Source organism: Carcharhinus amblyrhynchos, chromosome 20, assembly GCF_965287045.1.
Source record: "Carcharhinus amblyrhynchos chromosome 20, sCarAmb.v2.hapA, whole genome shotgun sequence".
Taxonomy (NCBI): domain Eukaryota; kingdom Metazoa; phylum Chordata; class Chondrichthyes; order Carcharhiniformes; family Carcharhinidae; genus Carcharhinus; species Carcharhinus amblyrhynchos.
In genome coordinates this window covers 26110340-26138059 of record NC_137343.1, presented here as the reverse complement: position 1 = coordinate 26138059, position 27720 = coordinate 26110340, and the positions used below count along the sequence as shown (strand labels likewise).

Below are 27720 nucleotides of genomic sequence, written 5' to 3'. Positions count from 1 at the left end.
GTGGTGTTTATCATATTGTTAGCAATTTCAGATATTAAAATTTCTTCTTTTAAAAGTTACTCATCACTTTTCCGTTTTCTAAAAAGTTATTTCAGTTTCAACTCACTGAAGGTTTGAAAAGATGACAATTACATATGTGTTATCTAGTCTAGACAAAACAAGTGGCATTTTAGATTCAAGGCTGTGGAGTACAGACATCAAATCAAGTACACAAAAGTTGTGTAGTCAAGCCAATAGAAATTAGCATAGTGGAATGGCATACGGTTTAGAAAAACTATGCCGTAGCTTCATTCAGGAAATGCATGGGATACTTTTCAATAAACATTGTCATAATATTAGCAAGTCAACTATACTGGTGTTTTTATAGTATATTTGGGACTGACTTACTTTTTTAAATTAAGTTACTTTTAAATATGCTTCAGATAAATTATATTCTGATATTCTCCCTTACACTGAAAAAAGGAACACTTAGTATAAATACTATACTTTTATTAAGTACATTTGCACAGCCTTTCAACATATGTACATAACTATTCCTGCATTTATATATACGTAACAGTTAAAGCATATGCTAGCTACAGTTACACAGGTAATTAAAACATCCCCTTTCATTGAGAGGGAGTGTACCCTTTTCTTGCCAAGTTATTACTTCTACATACATATACACACCAATTCTTCTATGCTTTCTTCATGACAAATCAACTTGATGAAGGACACAAGATGTGAAATCTGTTTTCCTGCAATTGTGACAATAATTGAAAAAGATAGCCTGCTTTAAAGAATATTGTCAAAAGCCTGCTACCAAGACTGTCCAATTATATTTACTTGTGCGCAAGGAGCATTCGTTATTGTTTGAAGACTTGGCTCCAGTAGAGCAAATCTCCTACATTAATAATAGTGCATTGTAAAACAGAGTCTGAAATTAAAACACTAGCTCAAAGCAGATTTTTAAAAAATGTTTCAGTACAGTATTGCTTAAACACAGTATAGGTTCTTTGTTTGGGAGGGGGTGGGAAGAGGGGAGGAAATGCATTCTGGTCTTTGGTGTGCACGCAGAACCAATAAGAAGGGTATGAATGATATTTCTGATAAGAATACAATCGTGCTTTGATTTTGTTTTGCAATCCAACATTCAAGTGTGGCAAGCAGTTTATTTGAACTTTGCACTTAAAAAGAATTGGTACTTGGATCTATTCTTAGAAAAATACCCTCAAAAAACAAACAGGAATTAAAGCTCTAGGTCGACAAAACATCTGGTGAATTCTCTACAATCCCCCCCCACTTCCCTTTGGGTTTTGTTTTAGTGAAATGTAAGGCCTCATGATGCCAAAGCCACTTTAACTTCCTACCAAGAAAGTGGTCAATGTGCATAATCAATCAAGTATAATTAACCTAGACACATTGACTTTAAAGCCTAAAATAAGCTACTTTCATTTTTGCATCAGGTTGGGTTGATCTGTACAAAAATAATGTTTGGAACTTCCCTAATGGTTGAAGAAGATTCAGTGCACACAGCCAACTCTTGTAACTCCACAAGTTCAAATCAGAAAAAAGGAAGACCACCACTGAACTGTTTTGCAGCTTGTGTGAAAACTAAAAGGTATTTTGCATATCAAGTTTTTAAAAAGGAAGAAATTTTCTTTGGAAAACAATTGCAATACATCCCACATTTCAATGCAGTGTTTATAAAACAAATTGCACAAATAAAGTTAATTTTCCAATCTGGGAAAATGCATTTTTATATTTCAGTATTGTTAGAATCATGGGCAAAAATTTAGCATAAAATCAACATCTCTTGAAGTTCATTGCCACCCTATCCTCTTATCCTCAATTTTCTCTCTTAAAATACACCTTCAAATGTCTGAGAAGTACTTGTTTATCTGACCCAATATCTCATGTGGCTTGGTTTCATTTTGAAAGTTTTATTCCAGCATCTTGGGGCTTTTATGCTAATTGAGTTATCAAACTTGCAAATTGACAAAAAAGTTTGCTGAATAATTAAACATTAATGGTATAATCAATAGGCAAAAAAACTTGTGTATCTGTATTCTGTTCATCAAAATACTGAATTTAGAAAAAAGCAATTCTGTTCCAAAGCATTCAGACAACAAAATTGAAAACAAAATACAATTCTGATCCAATCTCTAAACATAAATGCAAACAATTTGTGCAAAACCAGTAATAGAGTACAAATTATTCTGGTTTGTGTGACGAATAAAATATAAAATGAAATGCCTGTTACAAGCATGTCTATTTAAAATGACATGTACATGGTACATGTAAATGATTTAAATTAAGTCATACTATATACAGTACAGTTGCAATGAAAAACATGACTGTACTGAAAAATATTAAAATTACACTGAACACATTTTTCTCAAAAGTTACCTGATTTATCATGTATAAAGTTAAAACATGGCTTTAATTCATGGGTTGCACATTAAAACATTTGATAGTCGTCAATTGTTCTCTATCCAAAACTATTCAGAGCAGCTAAGCTAGTCCATTCAAAATAGTTTTGTGCCCTTCGGCTGCCAGGAAAATTAATCAGTTAACTATTAGAGGCAACAGATTAAATCAAACCCAAATAGTTCCTCAGAGGACTGCACTTTATCAGCAGTGATTCACAATATTTGCACATTTCTTATCAGAAAGGAATACAGATTTTAAAGCAGTAGTGCTGGTGCCCATCTGTGCATGTGGCACCTAATTTCATAATGAGCAAGCAGTTATTCAACCACCACCATATATAGGCATGGCACCAATATTCAGTCTGTAACAGACTAACATTCCTTCCGAATTACCAATCTGTTGAAGTTGTACTGGAAGGGTTTTTGTATTTTTTCCTGTGATAAAGGATATTTATAAAATCTTGCTGGCAGAAATAGACAAAGTGTTTTTTAAGCATTAAATAGCCATAGGAACTACAGAAGAATTGTGCCGTGGGAATGACTAGCCTTCGAGAAGTTGTAGTCGGGAAAATAAGGTCCTGCCAGCAGGAAACTGGAATAGGATATTTAGGTTGAAGTGTCTATGCCCTTAAAATAGTTAGTCTGTGTATTCTGCTACTATCGACAGTAGAACAGTGATGTCATCTGGTTTACCCCCTGGAATATAAAAGAAAAGGTAATTTGCAACATGTTTTCATATAAACATGCTTTTATCTACATCAGTTAAATATATTTGTATCCTTTAAAGTACAGACTACGATCTCTTCTGATTTTTACTCCTCTCCAATATACATAGTGGCCCCCGACCAAAACCACAAAGGATCACAGGAAAACCAAGGTGAAAAATTGTAATGCATCATGGGACAATACATTAAACATCTGTAAACAAGCTCTTTACAATTTTTTTCAGGTTCCCTATTTGCACAATTATTCTTCTTCAGCCAGAACCAAGTGAATACAAGGGCTGTAAACTTAGGTCATTTTAGTGTCTGATATCAAATTTCATTCACCGCACCCCCTAAAAAATAAAAAAGTTTCATTTAACATCAGCAGTTCAGCAAATCAGTTAAAATTAGTCAAAGATGCAGAAATTTATTTCTTTAACTGAATATTCAGTTATGGCAAAATAGTGCAGAGTCCTGTTTTGCCCAGTAGATGATACATCTACCAGCTAACTGCAAAGTTTTAACGAAATAGTTTATGCTTAATACTGCTGTTTATTACAAGGTCCTCAGCATGAAAAATTCCTTACCTTGGAGCATAAATTAAAGTTTTCTACACAAGAATACGCATAGCAATACAGTGATCTTACCTCGTACATTCAGTCCATTATCACAAGCAAATTGTGCAAATGGTGACATATAGTTTGGATCATATGCTAGTTCGTGAGCCTGTTCTGCAATGCTCCTTGCTGTTTGTTGAATACTCTCATAATTGGTTTTCTGAAAACACAATTAGATTTAGATTCACTTCACCCAATATATCCTTTGGAGATTTAAATAGCATGTCTAAAGTGTATTGAGGCATTTTTCTACAAAGTAAAATAAAATACATTCATATAGCATCTTTCAGGAGGTGAAATAAATAGCAAATTGAACAAAATGATGCCCAACATGTAGAATTTATGTTGTGCATGAATAGTATTTACTTCCATGGATTTTCTGAAACCCAGAGAATTAATTGCATTTTGTAGAAATCCACAGTGCCTGTGGAACAATACTACAAATATCAGATTTCACTTGATGTCTAGTGGCTTGGTAGAAAAATTACATTTTATTGCATTACTGTCTTGCAAAATAGCCAATTCTACTATGGAATAGCAGTTTACTCAGGGGCGGTTTTTTTTAAGGCGCACAGTGAATTATGTTACTTTGCACTAATTGTGAACTTTTACAGCAGGATAAATTTAAAAATACCTTTAGTTTCTTTAACTCCTGTAAGATCATATAGTCAGGCATGTTATCAAATAAACCATCAGTTGCTGTCAAGATGATATCTCCCAGTTGGACATCAATGGAAGTACTGTCAGCAGCATCAGGGCTGTGAAGACATTTTATTAGGTAAGAGTTTTTATGTCAGATTCTCAAGAATAAAAGTCCATACAACTAAGCTCTATTTCAACTATTGCTGGAATCCAAGCAAAACAATTTTACAACCATTCAAATTTCCACTGCCAGTTATTTATATAGTGTATGGAAATTTTGAAATTAATGATTTACAGGAATTTTTCAAACTGAAGACAAGAAAATGATTCGCATAACTTTCCTGGTAATAACACACGAGCACAAGTCCCAGAAGATCATGAAGTTATAAGTTCCCTATGGAATCTATGGATGTAGGTAGTCACCACCTTTATTGTTTGTCATGCAGGGTCTGCCAAGTGTGGGCATAGCTTCATCTATGAATCTTTGCAACATAGTCTGCATCACCTGCTTGTCTCCTTGCACTCAGTTACAAGGTATTTGTAAGTAAACATCCATTTGTGAAGTGGAAAATTGAGGCTGACTACTAATGTTACGGCTCCGGCGGTGGCCATCTTATAAGCCAAGTGTAAAGATGATTTTTGGCACTGAAGAAAATGGGAGTTTTTTTTTACACTGGGTCAACGTATACACCTTGATCTATGGCAAATCAGAAACATGTTCAGAACTGAATACCAAAACTGATGGACAAATTGTGGATCAATGACTGAAAGATTAATTGAAGAAACAACCAGATATTGTAATAAGATTTTACAGTTTGCATTTGGGAAAAGGGATAAAATACCCTAAAGTTAACTTGTGAAAAGTTCTAACATCTCAAATCTGATCAAAGCAATTATTGCTGCTTAACCACATTGCTTACTAATGCTTAAATCTTTGGAATTTGTTTCCTCTCATGAATACTTAAGTGAAATAATACAAATATTTAAGTAATTCATATCAGAAAAGGCAGTCAATTGATCACAGGAACAGTGGATTTTAATACTTTAGAAAAAACTAATTCAATTTTATTTTTCCAAAAGTATAAAAATTTAGTTTATGCAAATTAAACTACAATCAATAATCCACTACTATTTGGCACATTTTGCCCATTTCTGCTTTCTAATGGATAGTGCCATATGGAGACTCTCCAGTGTCACTCAGATTCTCTGAAGTTACATACCAGGAACAGTGCCAGATACAGTTTTACTTTCCCTGGCAGTACTGTGCACACTGTTGGAAAATGTCAGCAGAGTGGAATGTGAACTGAGGATCACATGCTCTCATTTCTGAACACCATAAATTTTCTGGAGAAGTCAGAAATTAACTAAAGAATGCTAAGCAATGCTAATCTTTTCCTTGTTCACTTGAGAATTGCACTAAGGCGTAAGAGTAACAATCCTTTATGCAATAAGCTAACATAATTGTTTGATTGAGATCTAAGGTAATGCAAAAGTAGGCAAGAGTCCAGTCCTTCAAAAAGGAACTGTGGATTCTTTCCTACTGTTTATTCTCCTTCAATAAAATGTATGATAACAGTAAAGAGATTTTTCTTAAGCTCCTGAAGATAAATCTTGCATCTTCAAAATTTTTCCTCCTATACTTCATCTAGTGTACCTTGAGTGTTAGACCTATAAACTACTCTCAATTATCTCTACTCAAACTGATAGTACAATAGATCTAAATACCAAGATGTAGTGTCATCCTTAGCTAACAGAACAACTCCACCATCTTTTCCTAGCTTGCTGTCCTTCCAAAGCAAAGACTGCTGTTTCTATCTCAGAGAAAGCATTACATCCTCATGTAATGTGCCTCATGGCACAAAAAGTGAGATGCAACCTTGTTCACAAAAAAGGTGTGGTAAAAAACCTACAATAACAAACCTGCAATTGATGCACTGTTTGCCTCAGCAGCAAATTTCCCTAAACAGTTGCGATTAAGCAGCTTGCATTATTTATAAAAGACACTGCAAAACTAATCTAACTTTTGAAACAACTATTGTACTGCTTGTGGGGTATATGCTGGATTGTTATAACTATTATACCTTGCAGAAAGTTTGTAACAACCCCTTTCATACACATGTTGAATAAATTGTGACAAATTGCTAAAATGACTAACTTGGGGCCAAATAGCTAAGTGGTTTTATATGTTTATCTAATAGCATCTGGTTACCTTCTATTTCAATGCCCAATCTTGATGCTAAAGTCAAGGGCAGGAAAAGAGACTTGAGGTAGAGGATCAGCTATGATCTTGTTGAATGTCTGAGTAGAATCAAGGGGCCATTTGACCACATGGAAATATTTTTTGTGGCCAGCATACAGGATGTGTCCCTGGGATACGGACTGGGTCCAAGATAATATCCAACTCTACCTGCTTGTCTGCAACTCCCCATGGCCCAGTACTCTTCCAACAGTCGGTATGTAGGTTAATACAAAAAGGTTGACTCAGGTATCACACCCGATAAAAGCTAATGTGACAATAACGCAGTAGGTTTGACACCTTGAGGAATGGGACTAATTATCAGTAAGAAATTTGAAAATGTGATCTTACTTTACAAATCTCAATTTCTTGAATTAAATGTCATTATTTATACTCTTGCACAATATAGCACTTGATGATATTCATGATTTACATACATCTTAAAGAAAGGCTAGTACTTTACCTGTCACTCAGGACAACACCTTCTGCTTCAGGTGGTGCTATTGACAGTTGGAAGGGAGTGTTAAAGTAATGCTGTTGTTCATCTGACCGGTGAACCACTTCGCCACCTCGAACCACCAGAAATCCAGAGTCTCCTAGGTTTGCTGTGTGTAATTGATGACTACTACGGTCCAGAACAACTAAACAAGCAGTACTACTCCCTGCAAGAAAATCATGAGATAATTAGAGTGTGCATGTGCCCAGAGAAACAGTCAGCAGTTCAATTTAAGAACAAAGTTTCAGCTCAGATAAATGGTAATGGGGCCTGCACTTTAAGCAGAGAAAATGCTAACTTTATCATTTATTGCACTGAATGTGGTTCAGAGCTTGAGTTCAGTTGGGAGACATATTCTGCAGAGGGGGGGCTGGAAGATTCGCCTAGCTTGAAGCTAATCTTTAAAAACATGCCTATAGTCCACTTGTACCATAACAAAAAGTTCTTTGAAGAGTATCATTGCACTCATTTGCAATTATTCAATCAGTAGAGAACTGTCATGTTCGTTATTTCAATTTGAGGGTGTGGCAATTTGAGGATAGGGCCTATTTCCAGCACAATCTTTAAACCAACGGTTCAAGATCATGGAAACCGTTTAATGTAACTTGTGCTCAAAATCCCGTAATCTTTAGCATTGATTTGGTCAATTTCAGGAGAATGGTCAAACTAGCACAAACTAACAGCTCAATCTCACTCAACATAAATGACAACGATTTGTCTTCTTTGGCTTCAGGTTTGAATGGATTTAAGGAATTTACTGCTATTCAGGAACATTGAATTCTTGTGTTGAGGATTTTCTATCCCTGGCCATAGGCAAGACAATATTGGTAGATGGATATATTTAAAGGACAGTTGGAGTACTTTCTGCATATTTGAAAGCATATTGGAGTGCAGGGGAAAAAAAACAAAAGAGAGCACAATTGGACAAAAAGAATCCCTTCATGCAAAGAATAAGAACATGACAACTAATCAACATTTAAGAGGGAATCAAGAAAGAGTAGGGGAAGTAACTAGAAGACTACAATAGATAGCTCTGAAGAATGAAGCTTGATAGGCTAAAGGTGGAGTTTATGGAAAAATCAAGAGCTGTTTCAATAAGCAACAATAAAATTGGCTATAAGGAGCTGAAAGCAAGATGCACTGCCTCTGAACAGTGTAACAGTGTGATTCTATAATTGCATGGACATAGAACAGAAGACTAAGCACTGAAAGCAAGCAATTTAAATTAGTTTATGAATGTAGAAAATCAAATGGCTAACCAGTTGTAACTTATTCCAGAGCTTAAACAAGTGAATAAATGGAGCAGCAGGCTTGAGTTAATACTTTCCTTCCAATAAAACAATGGGAGGCCTTATACACATGCAAACACCGTTTGGGCCAAGATGCACTTTTTGGCAATCATAAGCACATAAGGATGTGTTAAAAGAAAGATTGTGACAACAAGTTGAGTAATGTAATTGGTCAGAGTAATTGGCACCAAACTTTTGCAAAATAATGCAAGAGAATAAAGATTTTATTAACCACAGTACAGTCAACTGCCACTATTGGCAGGAGTTGTATTTCCATGAACTCTGGCAAAATTTAAAACATCTAACAGCAAACTTGCATATATGCGGAGTCAGCACACGCTTAGTGTGTGCTGTCTACATGGGGAAAGTAAATTATGGAGGAACAAAGTTTTTGGGCCACAAGCTGCCATGTGTACAACAACATTTGGGTAAACAAATTTGTGATAGAGTGTCATGAACAGAGGCAACTTTATATACAGAAGTTAAAAAGCAGTAAAACAAGCAAAAATGAAAATCAGCATAAAAACATATCGAATCAATATTGAGAACTTACCTAACAATGGGACTTTGTTCTGTAGCAATTCACAATAGCTTGCAGTAAGGATTCCGACAGGGTTGGTTGGTACAAAGCGGCCTTCCCGTACCAGACGCTCACAAGTTCGCATCAGGGTCCCTGAGAATTGGGAAGGATCAACTCCATAATCTCTCCAACCGCCAACCCCATCTGCCACTCCTGAGAGAAAAGCAATTTATATAAAGACTCAAAATTAATTTGAGTCTACATACAAAATAAAATGTTGGAAAGCTGAAACTACTCAGCAAGTCTGATACCATCTGTGCAAAGAACAGGGAAGTTAAATAGTGTGGGGGCCCATTGCTGAAATTGGGTGTTTTCAGCATTTACTGTTGTTTGTTTCTCAAATTTCTCATGGGAGATGTTTTGAATTGTAACTTGACACCAGAATATTTTATTTCATTTTGAAAATAGAAGTAAAAGTTGCTGAGTAGCCAGAGGTGTAGCTAGTTACACTTCTGTAGCCACATACACTAACTTTAGTAAATATATTTAACATGTTTTACCAACAAATACTTTTAATCATCTCAACAAATTTTGGATTTCTGGTGCAAATGTATCAAATACAACACGTCTTATTACAGCTTCAAGTGATACTTTGATTTTATCGACAACTACTGAGAATGTAAACTCAAACAGCCAGGTTGAGTCTAACACGAAACAGCGTGGTCCACAATTTTAAAAGCTGGATCACCTCCAGTTAAGCATTTTACAATATTTTCAACAGTCTTGGTGTAGATATTTTGCAGCGTAAACAGATCCATCTCCAGTCCACTTGTGTATTGAAATCATTTCCACTATTCAGTTTTGAGCCAAAACACAGGTGTTCTATGAACTAAAAGGCCAGACTGAAACCAGAAAATCTTAAATTTGTCAAGTGTACTTTTAAGCCAAGCAACATAATCACTTTTAAAGTCAAGCTCACCTGCACATGACTACAAATTTGCCCCTCATTTAGCAAACAGATCAAGTTTGATCTAAAGCTCACTGTTACACTCAAACCATAATTTCCTTTCCTGTTACATTTTCAGGTATTAATTGTGAAAGAGCAAATAACACTTTCTATCACTTAATTTGTGAAAGTTGTCAAGTTGACTTTTGCCAAGAAAATTTTTAGTTGTTTGCAGCAGTTTGACAAACTGTTCCAGCACGTGGTTGGATTCAGCTAGATCATATTTGTGACGTACACAATTTTTGAATAATGGACACCAGTCTCTTTCAACAAACTGGCAAAGGTTTACTGCATAGGATATGGTAAAAAAAAACAGCTGCAACAGTTTTCATACAAATCATCAACTGCCATCAAGCATATAGTTCTTGAATTATTCAATGAAACACTGCTATATGGTTCCAATCTTTTTTCAGCAATATGACAAACCAGAGTTCTGGCCAATTATAGACAATTGTTGTGGTGAGTGAAAGCAAATAATTCAGGATTTCCTCAAATCTTCAATGTTTTGCAGTACAAAAAGCTCTGAACCTCGTGCAGTGTTTCAGTCCCATACACACCAACAATTTTTGGAATTCCAAGTCTTGCTTAAAAAAAATTGTACATTGAATACTATCCAGTCAGTGTCACAGGTGTCTCAGGATCCATTCAGTACAAGTGTAAACGCAAGAGACTCTTCCAGCTCAGCTTTCAGACATTTGATGCTGGCAGACAGATCCAGTAAACAAGAAACAGATAACTCTGCTTCAACTCTCAAATTTAAGTAGTTTGATTTTTGGTTCAGTTTTCCAAGCAAGTGCCAGGAGTCAATTTATTTTACTACCATCAGAAGATGGTTTATTTTTCCCATGGAATACAACTTTCAAAAACATTAGAAACTATTTCAGAACAAATGTTCTGAGATTTAATTTCAGTCTCAAAATTTCATGCATTCTTTGCTGAAACCAAAATGGAAATTTTCTGTTAAATTCAAATATTTAAGAATGCTTCTAAGTTATTCACCTGGGAATAAGGGGAGAGAAGATGAAATACAAGTTGAAGCTAGCAATAAGAGATAGGAAGAGTCTTTTCAATATGTGAAAGCAAAGAGGCAAAAATGGCCATTGGACCACTGAAAAATGAGGCTGGAGAAGTAATAATAGAAAACAAAGCAGTGGGAGAGGAATTGAATAGTTACTTTGCATCAGTCTTCACAGTGGAAGATACCAATGGTATGCCAGAGCTCCAAGAGAGTCAGGGGGCAATCATTAAGGGAGAAGGTTCTGGGGAAACAAAGGTCTAAAAGTGGATAAATCACCTGGACCGGATGGACTACACCCCAAGGTTCTAAAAGAGACAGCTTAGGAAATTGTGAAGGCATTGGTGGTGATCTTTCAGGAATCACTGGAGGCAGGGAGGTCCCAGAGGACTGGAAAGTAGTGAATGTAGCTCAGCTGTTTAAGAACAGAGGGAGGCAGCAGGCCAGTTCGCCTGACTTCGGTCATTAACAAGATTTTAGAGTCCATTATTAAAGATGAGATCGCAGAGTACTTGGAAGTGCATGATAAAATAGGACTTAGTTAGCAGGGCTTTGTCAAGGGGAGGTCATGTCTGACAAATCTATTAGAGTTCTTTGAGGAGGTAACAAGGAGGTTAAAGGAGAACCAATGGACATGATTTATTTAGATATGCAGAAGGCCTTTGACAAGGTTAAAGTAGGTGACTGTTAAATAAGTTGAGTGCCCATGGTATTAAGGGTAACATCCTGGCATAGATAGAAAATTGCCTTCTGTCAGTCAGCTAGAGAGTGGAGATAAAGGGGGCTCTCAGGATGGCAGATAGTGACTAATGATGAACCTCAGGGGTCAGTGCTGGACCACAACTTTTCACAATACACATTCACAATTTTGAAGAAAGAACTGAAGGCACCGTTGCTAAGTTTGCAGATGATACAAAGATATAAAGAACAAGAAGAACAACCCAGCACGGGAAACAGGCCCTTCGGCCCAACGAGCCCGCGCCGCCGCATCCTCCTACACCTACCCTGCGTGTCTACGAGTGGAACCCCTAACTTAGCCAGATTCAGGGGAGAATAGTGTCAATTTGGTAAACCAATCAGCCTAAGAGCACATCTTTGGGGTGTGGGAGGAAACCGGAGCGCCCGGAGGAAACCCACGCAACCACAGGGAGAATGCGCAAACTCCCACAGACACAGGCCCAAATCCATGTATCTGCACAGCTAGCAGTGCTAGTCACTGAGCTGTTGCGGCGCCCATCTACCGGTCCAGGATCAAGCACACACACCGACACGAAGTACGAGGCCACTCCCAGAACCTCCAAGAGCAGCCCACGCACGACCCACCGTGTGCATGCCCCTCGTGTGACAACAAGGTGGACCTCCACCTGTGGAATAAAAAGACAAAAACGTCTTTAGAGGGACAGGTAGTATTGAGGAAGCAGGGGGGCTGCAAAAGACTTCAACAGGTTAGGAGACTGGGCAAAGTGACATAGAATACCATGTGGAAAAGTGTGAGGTTATGCACTTTGGAAGGATGGAGGCATAAGCTATTTTCTAAATGGGAAAATGCTTAGAAAATTAGAAGGGGCTTGAGAGAGTCATTGTTCAAGATTCTCTTAAGGTTAACATGCAGTTGGCATCTAGGAACGCAAATGCAATGTTAGTATTCATGTCGAGATGGCTAGAATACAAGAGCAGGGATGTACTTCTGAGGCTGTATAAGGCTCTGACCAGACCCCATTTGGAGTACTGAGAGCAGTTTTGGGCCCCATATCTAAGGGATGATGAGCTGGCCATGCAAAGAGTCCATAGGACGTTCACAAGAATGATCCCTGGAATGAAGAGTTTGTCGTATGAGGAATGGTTGAGGAATCTGGGTCTGTACTTGGAGTTTAGAAGGATTTGGGGGGGGGGGGGGGGGGTGGAAATCAGTAAGATGTTCTTTAACTGATATCCAGTATTAGTTACAAGATATTGCAAGGCCTGGATAGAGTGGGCATGAAGATGATGTTTCCACTAGTAGGAAAAACTAGAATCAGAGGCCTAAACCTCAGGCTCAAGGACAATTCTTTAAAACAGATGGAGGTGGTATTTCTTCAGCCAGCAAGTGCTGAATCTGGAAATCTTTGCCACAGAAGTTTGTGGAGACCAGGTCATTGAGTGTCTTTAAGACAGATAGATAGGTTCTTGATTATTAAGGAGATCAGGGGTTATGGGGAAAAGGCAAGAGAATGGGGATGAGAAAAAAGAACAGCCATGATTGAATGGTGGAACACATTTGATGGGCCAAGTAGCTTAATTCTGCTGCTATGTGTTATGGATTCTCAAATGGTTGTTTCCCACACCTCAAAACCAGAATTGTTTAACTGTCCAATTGCAAAATCACTTCCAATAGTAGACGGTTTGTCTTGGGTTTTGCAAGCATGGGCTGGTTAAGTACAGGCTGTACTCTGCCTATTATGAACAATTGAAGGAACATGCTGTTTGACTTGATTAGCCAAGGATGTATGGCCTACATACCTGGAACCACATTAGCACTGAAATTCATTCACAATGTTGCTCAATTGTGTAGTCAGCAAAATGTATTTTTGAACTCATGGCAGCATTTCTACTATTGGGAAATATCACTAGTGTAGCATTGTAGCAACATGCAACAGCTCCTTTACCTGTTCAATATTTTTTCTACAGATTGTCTTTTCAGAGGAATTTGAGGTAGATGAGGCACTTTTTAGGTCCTAATGTCCGTGATTGTTCAACAAGTCCTGAAATGAAATGCTAAGTGTGCTAATAGGAACACTAAGAACCAATTTAAGATCAGTAGTCCAGTTCATAAGGTGATTCATTTATGCTTGCTGGAAGTTATATACTCATATGCAGGGACCAGCATTCAAGACTCGTCTGTTTTAAACCACCTGGGAACTATAGAATTCCCAAGTTCCATGTTGCTTTCTGCATGGCAATACTTCAGTCAGAGTTGACTTATCAATCATTGCGCACCCTAATCGCAAAGTACAAATTGTTACAATAGTTTGAAATTTGATATTCCTCCATTTACTCTCATGGATGCAAAGCAAAAAACTTTGGCCACATGTCCTCTTTTTTAGCAATATTCAAACCACTGTTTTCTTTACCCATATTAATGATACTTAATGTGGAGAAGTGTAAAGTACATTTTGGTGAGAAGGAAATGTCAAATAAAGAATACAATTCAAAAAAGGGTACAAGCGCAAAGGCACTTATGTGGGCACAAACTGTTGAAAATAGTAGGGCAAGTTGAGAAGGTGGTTAATAAAGCATATGGAACTTGGGCTTTATACAAAAGCAAGGTGGTCACGGCTAACCTTTATAAAACATTGATCTGAGCACTGTCCAACAATTCTGAGGCCACACTTTGGGAAGGAAAAATGTGAAGGCATAAAGTGCAGAGAAGATTTATATGAATGGCTCCAGCATTGGGGACTTCAGTCATGAGGATAAGTTTAAGAAGCTGGGCTGCTCTCTTCAGATGCCCCAAGGTTGAGAGATTTAATAGAGCTGTTGAAAATAGGAGGTTGGGACAGAGTAGATAAGGATTAACTGGTCCCATTGGTGAAAGGGTGGAGAACCAGGTGATTGGCAAAAGAACCAATCTGAAGAAATATGGAAGAACATTTTTATGCAACAAGAGATTAGGATCTGGAATCCAGCATCTGAATGTGTGGTAGAGGCAGATTCAATTGTGGCTTTCAAACAAATATTGGATAATTACTTGTGGGAAAAATTGCAGGACCACAAGGAAAGGTAAGTGGAGATAGCTGAGTGGCTCTGACAAACTTAAAACTTCAGGCAATGACTAATTTTCTGTGACTCCAGGCAGAAATCTGGAGATTGGGAAGACCAAGACCCAAGTGGAAAACATCTGGTGGGTGAGGCACAAAAGGGAGGCTAGAATACAGAAGTAATGGGAGTCAGTTTCATGGAGGGCATGCTTCACTGTAGGAGCAATGAATTGCAGTGTAGTGAGAACAGATGGATATTATAAGCAGCAAGACCACTGCTGAAGCAACAAGAATGTAGAACTGGAAGCAACCCAGGATTTTGACTTAAACAGAGCATAGCTGCAGCAAAATGTTGAGTGGCCAAGTAATAAAGTTTGGCCTGTAGGCAATAGATGCCAGAGGAACACAACCCTAATGTTCTTTAGCCTTGTGTCATGCTGAATAGTTTCCTTTTGTTTAACACAAATTTGTTTTATCTTAAAGCCAGCTCGTTATCCACTGTCATCTGACTTTGCTGCCACTCACATTCATCAAAACGCACCTTAACTGTGTTTTGGAAATCTAGAGATATTACATCCATTACATTACCCTCACCGACTATCCCTGCTCAAAGAATTCAGATTTATTTTTCCAGCAACACTTTTGAAATCCATTTTGACTAATTATACTTTGTTTTTAAGAGTTTTTATTTTTCCCTTTAGTAGGGACATCATTATTTTTCCAATGATCAATGTTAAGTTGACTGACTGAAAGTTCCCTGGACCAGCAATACCTACGTTACCTACCCACTGGTGCTGACATAACACCTGTTCTAATGGATTACTAAATATGTGCCATAGGTCCAATGCGCTCTCTTCCATGATTCTTTAAAATGTTTGATAGCTTTCCATCCAGACTAGGGATTTCTCAGAGGTCAGTTTACTATTTTCATGGTTAAGGCATGACCTCCATCATCAATGGTGAGGTATTTTTGCCCATTAGTCTAACTGTAAGCATCTCAAAAACTAATGGATGGAAATGGACGGAACATTGATAGGGCACAACAGCCCAACGAACAATGAATTAGTTCTTGGTAAAGATGCCAATCCTGATCCTAGAATTATTTAAGGACCCATTAACACTGGGAGATGGGACAAGTTATTGTGTTGTTTTATTTAGATGTTGTGGATTGTCTCAGATACTATGGTGCAATTTGTCACAGCCGTCAAAATGTGAGCGGAAGTTTCAAAGCAGGTTGTTGGATGTGGATTTGCCTGAAGCCTCCTCAGCGAGATGCAAGCACAAATTTTTTTTTTCAGCTTAGTTATAGAACATTGGCCAGGCATGGAAAAACCTCAAGAGCTGAAAAATTGTAAGAATGTTGAGTTAACACAGCACACGGAGGTATACCATTAGTGCTTCATTTGTTTCTAACAGCATCTTCTGATATCATGTCCACTTGATGTCTGGTTAAAATATTTTGCTTCAATATTTACCATATCTGCCATTTTGCTGTTGCTACCTGAAATTTCACCCTGTCCAAATTTCTTCCCAGCTCTTTTTTAAGTGCCTGCTATGGTTATTTTGTTCCTTGATGATGTGACTGAAGTTCCTCTTCATTTTCCTACTTTTAAAAAACTTCTCCCCTAACCTCCTTTTACACACATCATGCTGTCCACAAACTTAGTGCCTCTTTCTGTACTCTCAAATTTTCTCCTAAGCTATTTATCTACGGTGTCACATTAGTATTTATTTTGTTCCTACCCTTACCAGGATCTATTTCTCCTGAACTGTTGAACATCATTTGATATGTTCCCCCATGGCACTGTTCTTCTACATCAGCGGTCTCCAAACTCCAATCCAGATGCGGCCCGCAGGCCGTAGTTTGGAGACCCCTGTTCTACATCATTAGCAGCCAATATTGCTTTCTACTTCATTCTCTTAAGAATCTAATGATATTTCATAGCAGTCTGCCACACAAAAGCCAAGCAACTTGTGACAGTATTCATTAATCTACCCAAGGAAGTATCAGTAAAACAAAACTGTAAATACACAAGATCTAAAAAGAATTTCATACTGCACTTAAAACAAGGACAAAAACAAAGCTATTTGATAGGGGAGTGTAAATTGCCAATGAAAACTATAAAGTGAAAGATATTAAGTAATACTTTAGTCCAAAGATCACCTCAGTTAATGGAAAGGCAGTACAAGAACAAAAAAGCCAGAAAAATAAAAAGTTCAGATGGATGCAACAAACAAGTGTTTGTCAGGATAACATGGTTTGACAGATTCGTTTTACAGAACCAAGCCAGTGAATGAATTGACAAAAGTTGGATCAAAAATGGGTTTAAAGGCAGATTTTTAAAACAGTAGCAGTGACGGATGAATTTATGGAGGGAGTTTCAAGGAACATAGCCACAGCAATTCAAGGTTCTCCCATCAAATGTGGGGAGGGGGTGAAAGGAGAGATCACAGTCAGAGAACAATAGACTGGTGGAGACTAAAGCAGATGATCTTCAGCACCTAGCTGGTTCATTTATTTGGACTATTTTCAACTATATTCTCATTAATTGAAATTTAAAATACTTGTGGTATAAAAAATGCAACATTTTAAAACCAGCACTCCAGTTGCTAATATCACAGCATTTACGACAACCAGTCATGTATAGTACTGATGCATGCCATTGAAATGAAATGAAAACAAAATGACAGGAGGAAAGTTCTGGGAACAGAATAATTCAGAGACATTTTACACCAGCTTGAATTCGTTGCGATATTTGACCACGTTGTTTCAATTTAAAACTATGATGAAATGGGGGGGTCAAAACCAGCTTTTAAATGTAGGAACATAAGAGCAGGAACACAGGAGAGGCAATTTAGCCCCTTCAGCCTGCTCCAGCATTCCACACGAATATGGCTCATCTTGTTTCAGCCTCAACCCCACTTTCCTGCCCATTCTACGTAACCGTTCAAACCATGTCTCAGCATCTATGGACTCAACATTGTGAATTCCACGATTTACGATCCTTTGAGATAAGTAATTTCTCTTCATTTCGGTTTAAAAATCTGCTACTCCTCATCCTAAAACAGTTCCTGTTCTAGATTGCCCCACAAAAGGAAACATCCTGTCCTAAGTCCACCCTATCAATCCTCTTAGCAACTTGTATATCTCAATTGACCTTCCCTCATTCTTCTAAATGCAAAAGTATAGGCCTAAACTGGTCAATCTCTTCAAGACAAACGGCTCATCTCTGGAATCAATTTACTGAACCTCCTCCAAACCCCCCCCTAATGCAACTACATCCCTCCTTCAGGGGACCAAAACTCTGCACAATATTCCAGGTGTGGTCTCATTAATGCCTTGTACAGCTGTAGCAACACTTCCCTACTTTATTCCTTTAGCAATGCAAATATTCCATTTGATTTCCTGCTGCACCTGTATACTAATTTTGTGCAATTCACGCACGAGGACACCCAGATCCCTTAGCACTGAAGCACTTTGAAGTGTCTCCCCATTTAGATAATTTGTCTATTTTTCCAACCAAAATGGATAACCTCAGCCTTATCCACATTAAAACTATCTGCAGCTAGAAATATTTTAATTCACAAATAGACTGAATCTAGAAATCAGGAAAACATAAGTCACAAAAAAATTGTTTAATGGGATTAAACAGGCCATAGATATCCTTATGGGGTTGGGGTACTCACTGGTGTGTTAGAACACGGGCACAGGGACTACAAAAATCAATGTTGCAGATACTGACCAAAACTAAGAATTTCAGTATCTTGGCACTAGAAAGTCGAAGGCAGCAGAAATATTGGAGCCTGGCAGCTAATGTACTTTCTATTTTATACTGAAACAGGATGTGGACATCACTGGCTAAGTCAGCATTTGTTACCTATTCTTGACTGCCTCAGAGGTGGCGATGAGCTGCCACCTTGAACTGCTGCAGTCCACGAGAAGTAGGCATCTCCACAGTGCTGTTACGAAATTTGTTCTCGGATTCTGACCCGGTGACAGTAAAAAAATGGCACTAGAGTTCAAAGTCAAGATGGCGTGTGGCCACTGCCTTCCCATTGACTCAAGATTTTCTAGGGCTCCTTGATGTCAAGCTGAATCAAATTGGTGCTGATAGCAAGGGCAGTCATTCCCACCTTGTGTTCAACTCTTGTCAATGTTTGAACCAAGGCTGTAATGAAGTCAGGACCTGAATGGCCTTGATGGAACCCAAACTGAATCCCAGTGAGCAGGTTAATAGTATTAGCAGCAGGGGTAGGCCAACTGGCCCCTCGAGCCAGATCAATAAGATCACAGATGATTTTTTTTGTGAACTCAGCTCCAATTACTCACCCCAACTTTCAATTCCTTTACTGTTCAAAAATCTATCCTTGCCTTAAAAACATTCAACGGGGTAGCCTCAACTGCTTTACTGGGCAGGGAATTCCACAGATTCACAACCCTTTGGGTGAAGTTCCTCTTCAACTCAGTCCTAAATCTGCTCCCCCTTATTTTGAGGCTATGCCCTCTAGTTTTAGTTTCACCTGCCAGCGGAAACAACCTCTTTCTACTTTATCTCTTCCCTTCATAATTTTATACATTTCAAAAAAAAATCTCCCCCAGTTCTAGTAAATTCTAATCAGTATAGTCTCAGTCTACTCAGTCTGTCCTCATAAGCCAACCCTCAAATAATGAGTTAGGTTATTTGGAATTAAGTATTACTTGCTGGAACCGTCAACAATACTTTCCATCACTTTGCTGATAATCAAGAGTAGACTAATGGGATGGGAGTTGGTATGGTTGAATTACTTCTGAATAGGACATCCAGTTTTCCATTGTCAGATAGATGAGGGTGTTGCATCTGTACTGAAGCAACTTGACTAGGGACACAACCAGTCCTTGAGCTTGCCTTCTATTCCTGTCAAATGTTAAGCAAAGATGGGTAAAGGAGTAGGACCAGGTACAGGATAGGAACAAAGCAATGCAGTTTTGCATGACCTGGAATTTATGAAGAGTGAAAGATAGGAGCCAGCCAGAAGGGGCTTGAAACTGAGATTTGTGGTGATAAAGGCATTCACAAAGACTTCAACCACTGACAACTTTAAATTATAGCTTCAAATTAAGGGGTGGTAGTTATAGGACGGATGTCAGAGATAGGTTCTTTACTCAGAGGGTAGTAAGGTCGTGGAATGCCCTGCCTGCAGCAGTTGTGGACTCGGCAACTTTAAGGGCGGATAGGCATATGGGTAACATTAGAATAGTTTAGGTTAGAGGGTCATTAGATTGGTTCCACTGGTCGGCACAACATCGAGGGCCGAAGGGCCTGTACTGCGTGGTAATGTTCTATGACAGTTGAAGACCGTAGTAACATTACAGTCTCAGCCGATGTTAACTGGACAGGAAAATCCCAGAATGGAACCCTGGCTGTAACTTGTACTATTTTTAGAAAGTAGAGGAACAGAGCCAGAGGACTGCCATTTAGCTTTTAACAAAAAAAATTAAATGTGAAATGTCTGAATACAATACAATATTCCTTCACCACTCCCCCTCCCTTATCTTCACAAATGTACACTAGTTCCAAGATATATTTTCTGCTATAATACTCTAGGTAAACAGTCCCTTTAAACCCATAGGCTGACTGTGGTCAGACACATTTTGCTCTGATATAAAGTGACAGACACCATCCACCTGTGGATTTCTCTTCCAATCCGCCCAGATGGGCTCTCAGTGTAAGAATCACTTCAGTGGAGTCTGGCTTCTAAATGAGTTTAAACTCCACTCTCAAGAAAACACTTTGGAATCTTCCAGCAATGCTTTCCTTCAGCTATTCCAACAAAGATTTGTTTCCAGTTTAACACTCAGTATTCCTTTATCTTGAATGCTTTAAAGCTTTCACAAACTCAGACCTGGCCACTAATTGCTTTAACCATTGCTCCACAAGCTGTAGTAAAATATTGCAAATCTTAGGATCACTTCCGATATCTTTGGACTCTCATGAGCCAACTTAACCAATTGCTTCACTTTTCAGCTCCATCTTTAACATATCTTTTCATTCTCTAGTTTTAATTACCAGCCGTTCTTTAGTTTCTGGTGTTCTTTTTGGAAAGAGCGCCTTTTTGCTGCTCCCTTGGCCTGCTGCTGACAGAACTGAGAACACGATTCTCTCTTTGGCTTCCTAGTTCCATCTATGAGTTCAGCTGAAACATATCACAGGGTCTGTCTCTCCTAAAGTGGCCTCTGGCTGCTGAGCGACATCTCTTTCCCAAGCTCATGTTTACTTTACTTGTCAAAAGCTCAACACAATGCTACCAGTTTGAATTGAAATCAAAACCCCCATACATCAAAACACCTTGAGTGGGTCTAAACATTAAATTAGACCCACTTAAATCTATACTTTATTTCTAATATTTAATAGTACAGTCTTTAGATATTTAAAACTACCTGTTCCGTGACAGCAGGCAATGTGACATATATGGAAGTAGATAGCCTGTGTCATGGAGCACAGAGGGTAAAATGCTCAACTCCCAAGTTAAATAGAATGCCAAGATTGCCCACAATCTGATCACCCAAAGACAAATGTACATATTACACAGAAGGAGGTGCTGTAAGACTTAAAGCACATCAAGGTAAATAAATCCTGGCACCTGATGAAGCGTATCCCAGGATGTTGTGGGAGGCTAGGGAGGAAATTGCAGGTCCCCTAGTGGAGATATTTGAATCATCGACAGTCAAGGGTGAGGTGCCTGAAGACTGGGGAGTGGCAAATGTTGTGCTGTTTAAAAAAGGCTGCAGGGAAAAGCCTGGAAACTACAGGGCAGTGAACCTCACATCTGTGGTGGGTAAGCTATTGGAAAGTATTCTAAGACAGGATCTACAGGCATTTAGAGATGCAAGGACTGATTAGGAACAGTCAGCATGGCTTTGAGAGTGGAAAATCATGTCTCACAAATTTGAGGTTTTTTAAAGGGGTAACGAAGAAGATAGACAAGGGCAGTGCAATTGTTGTTGTCTACATGGACATTAGCAAGGCCTTTGACAAGATACCACATGGTCAGATGTTCCTCTTGCTGCTGTTGCTGTTCCTATTCCTCAGAGCTTCAGGCTGCTGCTGAATACATTGCTCCCATGCTGCAGTGAAGGCTGTCAGCCAGAAAATTAAGATGCAAAGGAGTACACTGCAAGCCATTTTAAAGTTAGTCCAAGTTGTTGCATAAGGTTACATCTCACAGAATCCAGGGCGAGGTAGCTAAATGGATACAAAACTGGCTTGATGACAGAAGCCAGAGGGTGGTTGTGGAAGGTTGGTTTTTCAAACTGGAAAGCTGTGACCAGCAGTGTTCCTCAGGGATCAGTGCTAGGTCCATGGTTAGTTGTCATTTATATTAATGATTGGAATGAGAATACAAGAAGCATGGTTAGTAAGTTTGCAGATAACTCCAAGATTGGTAGCATAACGGACAGTGAAGAATGTTATCTCCAATTGTAACAGGATCTTGATCAATTGGGCCAGTGGGCTGACAAATGGCTGATGGAGTTTAATTTAAATAAATGTGAGGTGATTCATTTTGGTAGATTGAACCAGGACACAACTTAGTTAATGGCAAGGTGTTGGGGAGAGTTACAGAACAAAGAGATGGGGGTTCAGGTTCCTTGAAAGTGGAGTCACAGATGGACACAGTGGTGAAGACATTCAGCATGCTTGGTTTCACTGGTCAGAACATTGAATACAGGAGTTGGGACATCTTGTTGAAGTTATACAAGATACTGGTATAGCCACTTGTGGAATACCATGTACAGTTCTGGTCACCTATTGTAGAAAAGATATTATTAAACTAGAAAGAATGCAGAAGAGATTTACTAGGATGTTACTGGAACGTGGTGGTTTGAGTTATAAGGAGAGGCTTCCTCTGCAGTGTAGAAGGCTGAGGGGTGATCTTAGAGGTCTACATAATGAATGGCATAGATCAGCGAGAAAGTTAATATCTCTTCCCAAAGGAAGGGGTGTCTAAAACTAGATGGCACAGGCTTAAGGTGAGAGGGGAGAAATACAGAGAAGTATCCAGAGGGGCAATTTTTTCAGAGGGTGGTGAGTGGAACAAGTTGCCAGAGGTAGTAGTAGAGGCAGGTACAATTTTGGTTTTAAAAAGTATTTAAACAGTTATATGGATGAGATGAGTATAGAGGGATATGGGCCAAATGCAGGCAATTAGGATAGCTTAGGCGGTTTAAAGGGCAGCATGGACAAGTTGGGCCGAAGGGCCTGTTTCCATGCTATGAACCTCTATGACAACAGCCTAGGAAAATACAGATTTGAGGTGAGGGGCAAAGATGATGTCTTTGGTCTTTCCATTATTTAAATGGAAGAAATTTCAGCTCGTGCAAGACTGAATGCCAGCTAAGCAGTTTGACAGAAGGATTGGAAGGGTAAAGCTGAGCATCAGTGTTCAAGTTGACTGTTTTTAGACATAATTACGCCCCAAGAAATGGCACTGCAGCATTATCACTGGGAGAAGAACAGGAATGGTAATTACAGTGTGACAAATCTACATAGGTATTTTTCAACAGAAACCATGAAAAAAAATGTATACAGCGAAGATTGTTAAATTGTAGGCAAACTATTTCTCTCCCCTCTTTAGTCAAGATACTCTCAACGAACAGAATGTGTCTTTGATGTGGATCATCTCTGAAATGGAGTAGCATTACAAATCACTGACCACTAGACAACTGACTACAAATAAAGTTCACCAAGGTCCAACATAAAGACGACAGCCACTGGTGCAACCCACATACAATTTGTCATGTTATCTGGTGCATTTCCCTAACTTGCCAGAGGCTCACTAGGACAGCACAGTGGTAAGCATTGCTGCCTCACAGCAGCAGGGACCCATGTTCAAATCCAGCCTCGGGTCACCATCTGTGTGGAGCTTGCACTTTCTCCATGTGCTCCAGTTTTCTCCCACAGTTCAAAGACGTGCAGGTTAGATTGATTGGCTATGCTAAATTGACCCTAGTGTCAAGGGGGATTAGCAGGGTGTGTGTGGGGGTTACAGGAATAGGGTCTGGGTGGGATTGTAGTTGGTGCAGATCAAATGGCCTCCTTTGGTACTGTAGGGATTCTATGATTCTTCAAATATCAGTACAATTGTGAAAACAATTCCAAAATAAACTTGTTGGTTCTCGACTTTAAAGAATTGATTCATTTCCTTTTTGGAACAATCTTTAACTCAGATTATAATGATTTTAACATTAAAAAAGTATAAATTAAAGTGCAAATCCACGATGGGTTTAAGGCTCAATTTATACAGTTGCTTCAATTTTCAGACTGATGGCTGTAAAATTAATTCCAAAGCCCTGTTTTTATGCTGCCTACTTTTCAGGACCAAGGAGGGAGTTCTAATCAATAGAATCACAGAATTACTATAGCACAGAAGGCGGCCCAACCTTTTGGCTAAGATCAAGTGTAGAATGGACATGCTGTCCTTGGTTGAAGTCATTAGGTTACATTTTAGCTTAATTTGAAGCAATTTTTAAAAACAGCATCTCAGCCTTTTGGCTAAGATGCAAATGAGATCAAACCTTAGAGGAGTATGCCTACTCCAATAAGCTTGGATCATGTAGATCTAGCCCAAGACAGGTGGTGAGAGCCCTGTCTTGTCAGTTTGGATCGAGAATGTCTCAACTTGTTGAGACTCTAAACTGGACTTGATTTGATTGAATTGGAATAAAAAAGGCAGCAGCCATTTGACTCAATGAGTCACTGCCAACTCTCCAACAGAACATCTCACTCAGACTCACCCTCTGCACTACCCCGTAACCCCAATAATCCCCCCTAAATTTACATCTGTGTTGCCAATCCATCTAACCGGCATATCTTTGGACGTGGGAGGAAACTAGAGCACCCAGATGAAACCCACACAGACATGAGGAGAATATCAGGATTTTGCAATCAAGACTGGAATCAAATCCAAGTCCCTGAAGTAGCAGTGCTAACCATTACCACCTTGCCACCCCACACTTGCTCATAAGCAGAGCTCTGCAGATGGTCTCAAACTGTAAAATGCTTTGTGCATCAAAACAAGTGCCTATTTTCAAAACACATCAAAGCAGGTTTGATACTGTACTAACACAAACAGGAAATATTCTATTCTCGCTCACAAATGCTACCAGAGCTGAGATTTTCCAGCATTTTGTTTGATTCCAGCATCTACAGTATTTGCTTTTATCTTGAAACTATAGTTGTCATACCCCCTGCAGTATCTATCTAGATCTCTTTGTGCAGAGCAGCTGAACAGTCTCTCCTCAGTGTGAATGCAGTCGTGGGGTAGAGGTAGAGAGCTTTTGAAACCACTCCCCCGGTCACAGCATTCAAATGATCTCTCATTGGTATGGAGTGATAGTGTTTCTGCAGGCTAGATAACTGAATGAATCCCTTCCCACACACACAGAATGGCCTCTCCCCAGTGTGACTGCGTTGATGACTTTCCAGCTGAGATGGGGATATGAAATCCTTTCCACCGTCCCCATGGTGCGGACGTCCTTGTGGCAAAATTTCCCATTTGCTCACTGCTTCACTCTTGAAATTAAAATCTAAATCAAATTTTAAATCTGGATATTTGTTTAAGTGCATCTTGGAACTGTCCCAGTAAAATAGATGTGACAATATAACTACAACCAAAGGCAGAAAAATCTTTGCAACTTGTGTGTTCTATTTGTGTAGAACAGCACACATGCACAAATACTAAGTTTCATCATTCTGATTTTACTAAACCAGAACAGACCAAGTCAATTAAATTAGATACTGCAGGGGGTATGACAACTACAGTTTCAAGATAAAAGCAAATACTGCAGATGCTGGAATCAAACAAACTAATTAGTCAACAATTAAATTATCAAGCATACTCATGATGCTTCAGAGTATGTAATCTTAACACAGTTGCAAGCACCGCTGCCTCTGCCAGGGACCCGGGTTCAATTCTGAGCTTGGATCACTGTCTGTGCAGACTCTGCAGGTTCTGCTTGTGTATACGTGGGTTGCCTCCGTGGTGAGGCCGCAGCTGGAGTACTGTGTGCAGTTTTGGTCGCCGCACTTGCGGAAGGATATATTGGCCTTGGAGGGAGTGCAGAGGAGGTTCACTAGGCTGATACAGGAGATGAGGGGGTTGGACTATGAAGAGAGACTAAATAGACTGGGTCTGTAGTCATTGGAGTTTAGAAGGCTGAGGGGGGAATCTTATAGAGATGTATAGATAATGAAGGGGATGGATAGGGTAGAGGTAGAGGTAGAGAGATTCTTCCTGCTTAGAAAGGATAGCAGGACCAGAGGACACAGCCTCAAGATAAGAGGGGGGGGGGGGGGTGCAGTTTAGATCAGAATTGAGGAGGAACTTCTTCACTCAAAGGGTTGTGAATCTCTGGAATTCTCTGCCCATTGAAGTGGTGGAGGCTACCTCACTAAATATGTTGAAGTCACGGGTAGATAGGCTTCTGATAGACATGGGAATTAAGAGTTATGGGGAGAAAGCAGGAAACTGGAACTGATCCACTTCAGATCAGCCACGATCTTACTGAATGGCAGGACAGGCTCGAAGGGCTAGGTGGCCTACTCCTGCTATTTCTTATGTTCTTCCCACAGACGCGCATTGGCTATGCTAAATTCTCCCTCAGTGTACCCGAACAGACGCCAAAGCGTGACAATCAGGAGATTTTCACAGTAACTTCATTGCAGTGTTAATGTAAGCCTACATGTGACACTCAAACTTACAGATAATTGCAACAACCGGTCGATTTCATATTTCCGATGGTTTAGAAAGGCAGAACTCAATCTTGTTACATCACTCCAAATACAGAAGTGACTACCTTTTGTTCAAAGACACCTTTGAAACTGCGGTACGTTAATAGTACTGTAGCAATCTATTCGATCGCAGAAATTTACCAAATTTTGCAATGAACACAAACAAAGCCCAATTTCATAGCTAGTCAGTAAAGGTCCCACGCACGTAACCCGAAAAAGATACTATTTATTCCCAATCAGAAGCTAACTTGGTCAATAAATTTGCTTTTTAATGATCAGGAAGACCGGAAAAGTTTGATAATTTCATATATTACATAAAAACATGGGAAGTGCGACTAAAAATTGAGGCCCACGATTTATCCAATCGGCGGAGTGCGGGCTAACATGTGGCTGATAATATCAAGGGTAAAAAACAGGTTTTAAAACAATATTAAAACAACAAATGGTATAGGCCGTACTTTAACTCGGTGAATTTTGTTCTGTTCTGGGGGTGGATGCTGAACCAGGCCTTTGGTACCTGCCACAAAGCTGGGCTCGCTCCAAGCCATTTACTCCGTTGTTTACCGATTCATACTTGCCGTTTTCTGACTAGAAACGAACAATAAAACGATCCACTTACCCAAGACATCGGCGCTCCTGTGCCGGGCAATGAAACACGCGTCGTCTCCGTAACACATTCCCTTCTTCAAAATCCCTTTCCTGAAGTCCTTCCCGAAGCCGCAACTGGCTGTAACTAAGCTGTAATCCCGTGAGTCCGTCTGAGACAGTCCTCCTAACACTGCTCTGGCCACCAGTCTTCCATAAGACAAAACTGAGAACATCACTGCACCCCCGTCCCCGGGGAAAACTGAGCAGCACCTTACAGCCCACAGCGACCGGAGGGGAGGAAAGGGGGGGTGCAGAAGAATTTCCCCCCCTCCCTCCCTTCAGCTCTCACAACAGCGGCACGCACAAATACACAACAGCTCCACTAGCTCTTTCCTCTCGTACTTCAGCCCCCGCACTCTCCCACCCAATCAAAAACAATTCTCGTCACTCAAAGTCTCTGTTGCAGGTGGACCCGGCCGGCTCCGTCGAACTGCAGCCCGATAATCGCCATCTTTCCTTACGCAAGACGCATCGACACCAAGCAAAGACGAACTTCTCCTAACCGCCACTACCTCTCTCTCAACACACACCCCAGCACTCTCATGACCAGGCTCGGCAGTGCGTCATCCACCGCCCTTACGTCACGCAGCCGGGCTGAGCGTCACCCCCGTCCTGACGTCACAATTGACGC

General features: G+C 39.5%; 1 protein-coding gene across 1 annotated transcript; it reads right to left on the bottom strand.

Annotated features, from left to right (window-relative positions):
- Window positions 1-472: 472 nt before the first annotated feature.
- Window positions 473-27625, bottom strand: LOC145355849 (protein phosphatase PTC7 homolog). The gene is made up of 6 exons (XM_080208276.1): window positions 27061-27625; window positions 8949-9128; window positions 7074-7272; window positions 4367-4490; window positions 3763-3892; window positions 473-3107 (listed from the first exon to the last, which is right to left on the bottom strand). Exons 1-6 carry the CDS (start codon window positions 27260-27262, stop codon window positions 3049-3051), a joined length of 894 nt encoding a protein of 297 aa, XP_080064402.1. The 5' UTR covers window positions 27263-27625; the 3' UTR covers window positions 473-3048.
- Between the last annotated feature and the right edge of the window lie 95 nt (window positions 27626-27720).

Excerpts from the sequence above, each read along its gene's own strand:
- LOC145355849 (XM_080208276.1), bottom strand. The coding sequence starts at position 27,262 with ATGTTCTCAGTTTTGTCTTATGGAAGACTGGTGGCCAGAGCAGTGTTA. Across the intron at positions 9,129-27,060 it reads CAGGAGCGCCGATGTCTTGG|GAGTGGCAGATGGGGTTGGC; the intron begins GTAAGTGGATCG and ends CTTTTCTCTCAG. Across the intron at positions 4,491-7,073 it reads GGTGTTGTCCTGAGTGACAG|CCCTGATGCTGCTGACAGTA; the intron begins GTAAAGTACTAG and ends ATGTCTTCACAG.